This window comes from Ptiloglossa arizonensis, chromosome 3 (assembly GCF_051014685.1).
Source record: "Ptiloglossa arizonensis isolate GNS036 chromosome 3, iyPtiAriz1_principal, whole genome shotgun sequence".
Classification (NCBI taxonomy): Eukaryota; Metazoa; Arthropoda; class Insecta; order Hymenoptera; family Colletidae; genus Ptiloglossa; species Ptiloglossa arizonensis.
In genome coordinates, this window is record NC_135050.1 from 21,073,637 (window position 1) to 21,085,771 (window position 12,135).

Consider the following 12,135-nt stretch of genomic DNA (forward strand, 5'->3'; position numbering starts at 1 on the left):
TTTCTTAAAATTTAAAAGTCGTCTTTAACTTTTTAACCGAGAATGAATTTTTTCCGTCGTAAACGGAATTGCAGATACGGCTGGAACGAAATCGAAGAAAAAAGAACAAGTTTTACCTGGTCGTTGATATTCTTTCGAATACTGTTCAGACTCCTTCGAACTCTATTGAATATCCGACAACTTGTTACACGTGCATTGACAATTTCTCGACGCGTATCCTCAGACCCGATAGCTCGCTCTTTGCAAACCACAATTTTTAACCGATCGTATAGTAGTGGTCTCCCGTTGCTCATTATTATACTGTCTAGACAGTGACCGCACGATATCAAAAGTATCGAATTTATTTAAAGCTCTTTTGAACACGATACGATCGAACATAGATGAATTTACACTTGAATCTGTTTCAATGGTGTCTAAAACGTTCACTAGCGGGAGAAGAATTAAATTTCACGTTCAAAACCCTAAAGCGTGTAAGAATTTTACATTTCCTTATTTTGTTACAACTTTACGAACACACCTGCCGAATATTTCAAAATACTCGTCGAGATAATGTTACTTAAAAATTAATATTCGAGGAGTTTCTTCTCTGTAGTTTACGCGACTCTGTTACCCTCGTTATTAAGAGTGGCGCCTATGTATCTTTCGTGATTGGTCGATTCGTTTCGCAACCGTGACGATGAACGAGAACATCAACGAAGAAAGAATCGCGGAATTAATTAACGGCGGAGCGTACGATAAAACGAGAGACATTATCCTGGTTAATGTAATCGTGGAATTCGCGAGACTGCTTATAATAGGAAGCTACGGTTACATTTAATTGTCGGATAAATGCTTGTCCCTGGCGACAGTAACCTGTGCATAAACGTGGGAGATACGGTCAATTCGACACGGTATTGTTACCGGTGATGTTAACGAACCAGTATGTACTGTCGTCGCTGTGAATGATGCATGTAGGTCGTCGTCAACCACGATACGATGCACACCTCTAGTCGGACGCAATAACGTAATCGATACGTTAACGCGCTCCAATTATAAGTCGAGTGTAATTGAAGGCGTCGATGAAATTCCGCGGACCGAGTCGTCTACCGATTTTCCGTGAGAAAAGTCGCGTCGCGAGTTTTTTCCACGGTACGAGGCACCGGCGTCGTAATTTTTCCTCGCATTTAATTAACGCGGAATACGCTCACGCGTGTGTACCTACGTTTTACGCTACTCAAAATAATTAAAACACACCGCCACGGGTGACTTTATCGGGCGGTAAGGTGTCCAATACATTAAAAACTCCGACGTATTACACAGGGTGATTCTGAGAACTGGGGCGAACCACTTATCTCTTTTAAACGAGGCCAGACAAAAATTGTTGGTAGGAAATTGTCGGACGTTCGAGGGAGATCTCTGACGAGACTTTTGCAAAAGTGTAATCGTAATTTTTTTCGAGGATAATATTTTTCCGCCGCTTTTGGGACAAACGCAATGACTTTGCTCTTAGAGACTGCGTTCGTATTGTCAGAAAAAGTCGTTCGTTACTTTTTTTTTTTTCGGTTTTCTTCGGTCAGTCGCAAGCAGAGTTCGAGATTCGTTAAAAGTTAAATCACTGTATTACCGGATACGCGAGATCCCTGCGTACTGCAATAAACCGTTGTTACAATCGGAACTTTCGCAACAAGCGCGAATATCGATGACACTGTTCGTCATTCGCATAAAGTTGAATCACGATATTACCGGATACGCGATATCCCCGCGTGTTACAACAAATCAGATATTATAATCTGAACTTTTGCAACAAGCGCGAATATCGATTCTTCTTATCGTATCGTGACGAGAAGGTTCAATTTATAGAATCGTTTCCCGCGTGTTTAAAATTCCATCGTTTACTCGGTATATACGAAAATGTCGATTCTTGCGACAGAGTACCATAATGTGTACATCGGTGTCTCGAATCGGAGCGAAATCCGATAAAATCGATCGAACGATGAGACGCAAGAAACGTGCAAGAAACATTGGAACTTCGTCGACGTGGACCGTTAAAAACTATCGAAACGTTCGAACGCAATTACCGTAACCGTTCGTATGCAAACACGGTGTACCTCGAGCTCGTAGCCGAGATGTTACAGGCGTCGACCATTATTCATTTCCAAGGTTCTATCGTCTACCGGTTCCGTAGAGGAAATTACGAATCGCGTGTCTAGCCAATCGAACGTCCTGACGTTCATCGTTGAAAATAATTTTCCACCGTGCCCTTTCAAATATTTAGCGACCCCCTTGAACGATGTTTAATTGCCGAGAGCTGAGAATGATCGATGGCTAGGATCCCGAACGGTCTTCGGGGACAGTTATTTATTGACCGTGTGTCGTTCGACGGATGACATTTCATTAAAGATTCCGTGGGTTACGTACGGAACGATTCTCGCCCGATACATCATCGACAATTGCTATTTTCAATTTTATTTCACCGTTCGGATATCGCACGTTGATGAAAATAATTTTTCATCGCGCCTCGCTATTGCGATAATCGCAAGTAAGACGTCAGATTCTCCCTCCGAGTTGGATATACAACTCTTCAAAGTCCATTCCAACAGCCACTGACCTGCTCCTCTCCGCAAACCCCTTGAGAACACTTTCGTCCCTAAGAACGAGCAAACGTACGCAACGAACGATGTTCGATCACTCGTTCCACGCACATTCTTGGAACGATCATTTTTTAAACATCCAGGACACTCTCAGCCCCACGAAGGTCTCGTTCGTTCTCATAATTTTGATCCTACCGAAATCTAACGCGTCATTGGATCCCCGCGAAAGGTAGGTGATTTTACGAGAGCCATTTGGTACGATCGCGTTGCACTGATTGCCGGATCGAGCACGGAGCCATAAATAAGCGCATGAATCGATTCGTCCGGTGTGTCTGTTTTTCGTTAAATTGGAATTTCTTCCGCCGGGGTAAATTAACTAAATGCGTAATCGAGTATAGATCGACGTCCCTACGACTGTTTCAAAAGCACCAAAACCGTACGGATGAATAATTCGGCGTCGACCTCGCTAGCCCCCAATTATCGATGCCCTGGGCACGTTAGGTTCCAAGTGTATGTAGGTTAAAGCCTCTGCCAGCTACATGCAAATGCTCTCAGACTGTTAATTAAGGTTCGACGCGGCTCAAAAATTCTGCCAAGCTCGGAAACTCGGTTCTATTATAGATCGACGCTATTCAACCGTCGTTTATGATCCCTTCAATTGCGTGCTCAGCGTTCGAGCGTGGAGACAGTTTACGCTTCGCGACCAACCTTTTTAACAATAATCGCCGTATTATAGATAAAGAGCAACCGTATCGACGAACAACGATGGAACGTGTTGGAATTGTAAATCGTAAATGTTTCTCTTCGACACCGAAGTAAAAAAAAAGAAAACTTTGTAACCCTGACACGACAACCTGCTGGCCTACAAAGTTCGCGGAGACTCGATTTTATAACGAACCACTTCTAACTACTTACCGCGAAGAGAAAGCGCGTGTAACTCGGAAACTAAATATTTCGAGGATTCTAAAAACATTCTCCACTCAGAACGATGTCGATACAGCTCCTTGAACGAAGTTCTCGCAAAAAGACACCGTTTACGGATGTCTCGATCCGATCGTAGACTCCTCGGACGAAAAACCGACGTACTTTTAACGAGGGACGCGCGATTCGATACACGAGTCGTTTCTTTACCATTCACCGAGTCTCGTCGCTTCGGTGTTACGCTCTCGCGAATAGAGAGTTTCCAATGAAATTAATCCGTAGAATCGTTTCGTTGTACGAAATCCCCGCCCAGCGTTGGGGCTAGGAGGTTGTAGCAACGGAATATCGATCGACGGTGTAACCAACTTCCGGTTTCGTAAACGAGCTCGGACCACGTTTCTGTCCATAGCGGCGTTTCTAAAGGGAGGTCGAGAAGTCACTTGACTTGACGAGGACGAGCATTGTCCGCGTCACTGGGTGCACAGCGAAGGAATTCAGCGCACCGAAATGTCTCGATGCCATTGTCTCGTTCTCTTAATTACAAACGGCCGCTTCACTAGATTCCACTTCCGTTTATTGCCTTTTCGCTCGTTTCTCTTTTCGCGGATCTCGCTCGGCTCCCATCCGTCCTTCCCTCTTTAACTTTCGAGAGAGTTGCTTCACTTTTCGCAGTTTTAACACCGTTTAACGGAAACATCTGCGAGTCACTCGGCAATTTTTCAATGAGCTTCGGTCATAGGTAAAGCGAACGAAATAACGCGGTACGGTAAACGTTGTTTGTTACGAAGTTTTAAGAACGGAACTTCCGCGTGTGGTCGAAGAGGGAGGAAAACTATTCGGAGGAACACTGTGCAATTTTGTTCGCGATTCGAAACGCCCGGAAGCTCCAATTCTCTGGAAACGATACAATCGTTGCAAGGCGAACCAGATACACCCACCGAAGTATTCGACGTCGAATTTCGCTGAAAGTTACAGAGGAAGACTACCGGTGGAGCGCGCTAAGTTAGGGAATATGAATTTCACTCGGCTACGTAGGCCGGAGTTTAAGGAACGGAAGTTCTGGAACCGGTCGAAGAAGAAGGAAACCTATTTAGACGAACACTGTACAATTTTATTCGTGAATCAACATGGCTAGTTCACTGCGACAAAGTTCTAACCTCCTTACAAATTTCTCGAGTGCAATATAATCCTTCCAAAGTGAACGCCAAGAATTCGACATCGAATCTCCACGAAACTTTGAGTATCGGTAGATTGCGCAACATCGCGAAATATGAATTTCGTTCAGCTACAAGACTGGACTTTAACGAAACTTACGGGAGCGGTTTAAAGGGGTAGAAAAACAATTTAGACGAACACCAAGATTTTATTCCTGAATCAACGTTGATAATTCGCTGGCTACCGATACACGACTACTGTTTGCAATCGGATACTTTCTTGCGAATTTAATGGAAGCGATGGATTCCTCCCAAAGCGAACCGGAAACATCCGTCGAGGATTCGACGTCGAATTTCGCCGAAACTTTGGCTACCGATAGGGTAAATAGAATTATGGGATTCGAATTTCGTTCGTCTGTGTAAAGCGGAGCTTAAGAGTTGCAACTTCAAAGGACGGAGGAAGGGGGAAGGGGAATGTTTAAACGAACACCGTACGATTTCGTTCGTGAATTAACACAGAGATAAACAGATGGTTCGCCGGTACAGCGACACGGGTACGGTCTGCCGGTACTTCGCGACGAATTCCCCAGATGGCGATACAATCCTTGCGAAACGAACGCGCTCACCCCGGTTTAGAGAAATTGCGTAAGACTCGACCTCGTTACCGTGAACTCGATCGTAACGAGGAGACGCTTGAAGGGAAAAAAAAGAATTGCAAATTTCCTAATTAAGAGACAGACGACGCGCTAACGTCGAATACACGTTAAAATGAGTACGTGGATACCGGGGCGAGAACCGCGAAAAAATATTTTACAACGTTGAATATGCATAGACCACGCGAGCATTCGTGCTAACCTTTAATTAAAACTATTCATTAAGGTCGACTCGAGGTTGTTCGATGGTATCGTTGGTTGCACGTTGCGATCTTTCCGAGTGCACGCGCCCGTATCGAGACGAAAATCAAAAATTCGATCAAAGACCCGTGAACGGGAAATGGACAACGAAACTGGGTGAAACGGAATCATAATGAAAATACATATTGGCTTTTGTCTCGGTCGGGCGTGCACCGTCGTCCATTCGTATTCAAATTTATAAACGTCCATGCCGCAGAATTTCGGATACAAAACAAATTCTGTCAGCCGGAAAATATTCATTGACAGTGTTTGCTTCTACTGCGGTGTACCGCGATACGTGATTCAGAATTGCGGCACGAATCAACGACCAAAATACGAAACATATTCTACGGTTCGTTTCACCAAGCTTTCGAACACGGATTCTCAAAACGGGGGAAGAGCGCGTCGATGATGCTCGCCGAACGTGTTTCCTCGTCTTACGACGAGGTTGGATTACGAAAGAGATGTCGTCCGAACCGGGTCGATGTTACGACTTTTACCGGAAATTAACGCAATTACGATATATACACACTTCTGTAAACGGAGAGAAATTTTGTTTAAACATCGTACAAGCAGTTCGCCTACCATTCGTCGTGGGAAATTCGGTGCATCGATACTCCTCGTAATAATCTTGTCGACAAATTGGACGAGGGTAAACTTCTCTCGTAAACACGAAACCTCTGACGAGTCACGCGTAATAATTGCGTTTAGACCTGCAAAAAAAAACACATTGTTCGCCGTCTAGCCACTCACTCGATTATTCGTTTCGTGTAACCGCAAAGCGATTCCCTCGCGAGAAATCGATGGTAAGAATATTACTAATTCGTAGACATCCTACGAATTGTTGCCCGACTCTGACGCGAAGGAAATCGAAACATCCGAACGGATCGTTAAAAGAATAATTACGCGTGAAATAATTGCGCAGGTTCTCCAGAAATGAAATCGTAATCAAGAACGCGCAGCTCCGAAAAATTACGCTCCTTGCGCGCGGATTTTTCCAGCGAGCACCGATAAATAAAAAATCGTTCACGTATTTACCGCACCTAGGAATTATACCTACGTTTAAAATAAAATTCAATCTGTCCGTGTTGTTCGCTGTGCTCGATTACACGAACGCGGGATGTTTGTTTATTAATACCGTTTGTTTGTTTTCAATATCGATGGCTCTTCGGGGCGGAGGAAAAAAAAAAGAAAAAAAAACAAGCGAAGGACAACGATATTCGATCGGGGGAATTTTTGAAAAGCAATTTTCGCGAAAACTTCCAATCCGCGACTCGAAACAATTCGGGGCATTGTTTCGGAATTTAATTCACGATACCGCGACAATTCGTGAGTACGTCCTTTGAAAAAATTCCCTTATTTTTTCTGTTTCTTTTTCTCTCTTACTCGAATTGTGACCCAGATGTATTCTTCTTGGAACGCTCTGAAAAGTTTCTTGCGGTGCCACCGCGGAGCAGAAGGAGGCACTCGAAGGAACGAGTGCACTCCGTGCGGAGGAGCGATATTTTTAAAATAATTGGATTGCTGTTTTATTTCCGTTTGTCGCGCAACAATAATTAAGTGACGCGGCCGCGAACGAACGGGCCCGCGTTTTTATTAAAACATTAAAATACAGTGTGTAAAGCATCGCTGGAACGGTCGAGTCTTAATTAGCAAAACGTCGTAACAGCGAAGGAGACGGCCGTAGATGTAATCGGGCATTGTGGCACGGTGCCCATTCGCACCCCTTCGTTTCCAAGCGGGAACATACGGCGCATACGGCGACCACGGTGAAATTATTGCAACACACAGATTTTCGAACGTTACACTTGGCAGCCGAGAAACTGTCCCGATAGACCCGATCGGTTTCACGCAATTAACTCCACCGGCGATACATCAACGTGTTATCGGTCTCGACTATTCGTTTTTCTTTTTTCTTCTTTTTTTTGTTTTCTCACGATCTCGTTCAGCAACACACGGTATTGTGCCCGCGACAGGCTTCCCCCGATGTTGTTCGTTACCGAGACCGTTTCTAAGAAGAAATCCGCGCGCTTCGACGGCGACGTTAATTCGCGTAACTTCTCGACCAGAATCTTCTTGTTCGTGCGTATCCGGCAACTCGGATAATTCAGCGTCTCCGAATTTCACATTACATTACGCCGCTCCGAGTTCTGCCGTGGAAATTTCAAGCTGGATAACGATTCATTTACGGTAATCGAAGCGGGGCAAAAATAACCAACTCGGTTAAGACGGAGACACCTATCCGAGAGAAGTTCTTGCGACGTAGTAACTATTTTAACGAAAATAGAACTGTGCTGGATCTTTAAACATTAATCAGTTGATCTTTCGCCAGTCTTTTCGCCCTACGAAACTGTATACTCTTTCTTTGTACATCATTTATAATTGCACCGTGCGGACATTCAAATTCGTTTTCGGACACTTTGAAATACACAAGATATACTTTACGAATATATTAATTAGGATAGATTGTAATTCTTGTACAAAATATTCTTCTAAATTTCTATTTGCATACGTTCCGTCTACCCAATTCGATCCACGCGTTTTATTCCCAGTCGGAAGCGATGCAAGATTTTCTACGTATTCCTTCCAATCGAAAGAACCAATGATTTTGTACTCTGTCGTTGATAGAGAATTTCCTACGAAACAGTTGTCACTGTTTTAACGCAATAGGAATACATCTCCTGAACACGATGATACGTGTTATCGTATGCACCGAGATAGCGGGGTAATTTAACGTGACGCGATATTAATGTGTTTGTACCTCAACTGTCCGTGCGTGTGTCAGACCGCATCGTGTGCTCGGGTACTCGTAAATTTCGGTGTTACCTCGGGTACAGCTCAACGAATTAGAAAGCATCCCCGTGGGGAGTGGTTCGAGCCCGGTGAGGATACGATCCGACGACGAGATTTCTCGTATCGGATGTCTAACTGTTTATAAAAATGTAAGATTACGATAGAACGACCGGAACAGTTATTCAACGATGACTTCCGATAACTCGTGTAACGTTTCGAAAATCGTACGATCGATAAACGAGCGCGTAATTCCTCGACGATAACGACAGATACTATAAATTACGAAAAAAATAAATTTCTCGTTTCTAATCCGAACAAAATAAAACTTCCACCGTTGAACAACCAAAAAGGATAGTCCACGGGGAGATTCGATGAAACCAGGACCTCTTCTCCCAGCCTGATCGAAAGATATTTTTTCCGATATTACCCGAATTCCATTTGGGAAAAACTTTATCCAATTGGATCGGGTACTCGAATTTCCGAACTTGGTGTTTCGTATCGCGACAAAACCACGGTACTACGGATCGTTATCGTCCGTACCTGTAATTGTTCCATCACCTCTGCAACAAAAAATCGTCAATCGCAAGAACTTATCGTACAAAATACCGTAATTATCTGTAACGCGTCCCATTTGATTCGCCGCATTATTCTTTCGTACAAAATGATATATTCGTTATCGTTGTACCCATTTACAGCAATGGGACCCGTCTATAATAAATAACAACAATAATAACAATTACGCGCGTACGTTTCGAATTATTTCAACGTATCGGTAGATCGTTATATCGGAGGTATCGAAACCGTCCTCGACGTATCGCGAACCGACGATAAATAATAGATCGTATTCGGTGGGATTTACGGTGCTATTGTTCAATACACGCTCGATAAGTAGAAAAAAAAGAAGGTATCGAACGCGAACGGAAATACGTGTACGGGCGGTATCGCGGCCGGGAATAACGTCGAAAATAACCAGGCTGTCCCAGTTACGAAATTATTCGCTAACAAGACACTCGATCGAATATTCCGCTATTATAGACTCCTTTCGATAAGCGTGTCCAGATACACGAACGATCGGGAGCGTTCGTGCGTGTCGAATCATGGGAAAGATCGACGAGGGCCTGGCAGCTTTCCCGCGTGAGGTTATCAACGGGGTTACTGCATCTGGTATTTCGATCGGAGCTTCGCGCAATTACGCCCGTTGATGCAGCGTGTAAAATAATTCCGATTACGTTTCCGTTCGCAGCCGTTGCACGATCAACGCTCGGCCGCGTACACCGGCGGCAAGGAGAGAAGACGAATTCCTGGACTGAGCAAGGCGCAGAGGCGTATCAAAGCGTCGAGCACGCCGGCCCTCTTGGATCGCGAAGTAGAAAGGTGAGTTATTTTTGAATGAACGTTATAATTCATTGAGACCCGGAAACCATCACCGCGGAGCGATGTTTTATCGACACACGAATCGCGCGATAAAGCGAAACGTTTTATCGCGCGCGTGGATCCATCCTACGGATCGTTCTTCCGTGTCGCGGCGCTCTATTTTTAACGATTTATCGTACCTGCTCGAAAAGTCGCGCGGTTATCGATCGGACGGTACACCGTGGAACACGTTTCGCGAGATTTGAGAATTTTCACTCTCACGTCGCGCAAAACCGAGGCCGTTTCGAGTCCTCGAAACGTCGCGAGTCCGACCTTTGCTCTTTACCGGCGTTAAATTTTAATCGCGCTTTTTAAAACGTTTTTAATGTACATATATATACTTCGAAACGAAGTGTACACGGTCGAGAAGGGGAAAAATTGTAATATTTTAATAAACGAATTTTACATTCGAAAGTTCCGCGTAACGATTTTTTCTCGATCTCACGAGTATCGAAGTCGTTGTACAACGATTCGACGAACGATAAAGTTCAGCCGGTGTTCTACGGTGATCCGTGTATCGATCGAAAATATTTCGCGAACGAAAATATTCCTTCGGGGTTCGAGTTTCCCTTGAAAATACCAATCGAGGAGTTAACCGAGACCCGGAGAAAGTGGTGCGAGGGAAATGGAGCGGTATCGGTGACGTTGCCGTATCGAGATGACTTTCGAGGGTGAACAGGGATAAATAATAATACGAAAGAAAATGGCGCGAGCCCGGAGTGGTCCTGGAACGAGACGCGTTGGCGTTTCGAATTTCTTCGGGGTGTGTGTCGGTTCTCTCTTCTTCGTTTCTCGGTCGTCTTGTCTCGTACAAACACCTGGGGTGCTCGCGATAAGTTACGAAACCTGTCTGTCCCGTGCCTCGTGGGCTTTGCACAAAGATTTTCCTGTTTCTGGAAGCCGTATTTGCCCGGGACAAAAAGAAATATTATACCGGCAAATATTGACGGAGCGCAGTCGCGGAACAAATACGATAAACGCCGAATTTGTTTATTTTTCAGCCGTGAATGTATTTTCGAATTTAGATACGGGGCCCGTTCGCGAACAACGCGCGATCATTGAGTACCGCGACTCTACGGTGATAACAACGGTATCGATTTCGTTGCACCTTGACGGAGCAAACGAATCGACGAACAAAGAAATGGAAACGAAGACGAGGCGGCACGGACGGAACGGAGTAACGAGCGAAGCGTTAAATTACTCTTACGAAACGTGAGAGCGAGAGAACGAGAGAAAAAGAAAAAAGGGGGAAGTACTTACGCGCGTATCAAAGCGAACAGAGAAATACAAAGAAACGGCTGGAAATGTATCCGCGAGCGCGCGAAAATAATAACGGGATATGGAAGAATCTTCGGATAGAAAAATTTCGATAATTATTTTCGGACGCGTCGTCGGGCATTTTAACGTCGTTCTTGTCCGAAAAAGTGTCGCGTGAACGGTGGTTTCCAATCGCTGTGGAATCATCGACAGCGTCGAAGGGACGACGCTGGCTAAAAATAGTTTCGAAAAGAAAAAAAAAAAGAAAAAAAAACGATTCATCGAAGAACGGAAAATAGATCAAAGGTTCCAAGTTGATCGCGTCCAGGTTCGTGTTCGAAGAGCTACCTCCTGCTTTCCAGCTTTCCATCGTGACCTTTTGATCCCTTCGGCGTGTCTCTCGTAACCAGGGTTGTTTGCCGAGTGGCAAGAATAAAGACGTTATTTCGAATGACCCGTCTCGGTTCCATCGACTTTGTACCTGGACGAACATTCATCCGGTCGTTGCTCTAATTACAAGGTGAATAGAAAATTTCTCGCGACATTCTCTTTAGTTCCACGGAAGACCCTACGCTTCCGGTTCGTTTCACCCGGAGACCTTTCCTTGTTTCATATTTCGCGGAAAAACTCGCTGTTCTTCGGCTACGGCTCGAAACGTTTCATCGTAGCGTACTTTAATCGCGGTCCGTGTACCATTCAATTATTCAATTTTGCGAACGTTGTGTATTAAACCGGGCGGAGAAAAAAAAAAGGGAAGAAAGAAGAAAAGGAAAACGTGATTTTCGTTGAAAAGCCTTTGCTTGCCGGTTAGTCTCGTCCAAACATTTCTCCCGTTCTAATTTCGCGAGGAAACTCTTTGCACCGGTGTTCGCGTCGCCGGTGATTCGTGTCCTTTTATCGTCGTGTAATAATCCGTTTCTCGATAATTTCCCTCGACCTTTAGCGTCTCGTAAATTTCTTAATCGGTGGATGTACACATTTCCATCGTTGGAGAGGCTACTTCGGAGAATAGCCCTCGTTCTACGGGTGCAAGCCGAAAGCTGTTCAGGGTATCTCTTACAATCCGGTCGCAGTTTTATCGAGCGCGCCGACAACTTAACGGAACGTTAATTTCCACCGGCTCGAAACTTTCGG

At 44.6% G+C, this 12,135-nt stretch overlaps 1 protein-coding gene across 5 annotated transcripts in view; it reads left to right on the forward strand.

Annotated features, from left to right (window-relative positions):
* Rhogef3 (Rho guanine nucleotide exchange factor 3) overlaps window positions 1-12,135 on the forward strand; it is a 204,381-nt gene that overhangs the window by 171,391 nt on the left and 20,855 nt on the right. For all 5 annotated transcript variants that reach the window (XM_076307274.1, XM_076307277.1, XM_076307273.1 and 2 more), the window contains one exon: window positions 9,575-9,705. In XM_076307274.1, the coding sequence (XP_076163389.1) occupies window positions 9,575-9,705 (131 nt within the window). The remainder of the gene's footprint in view (window positions 1-9,574; window positions 9,706-12,135) is intronic.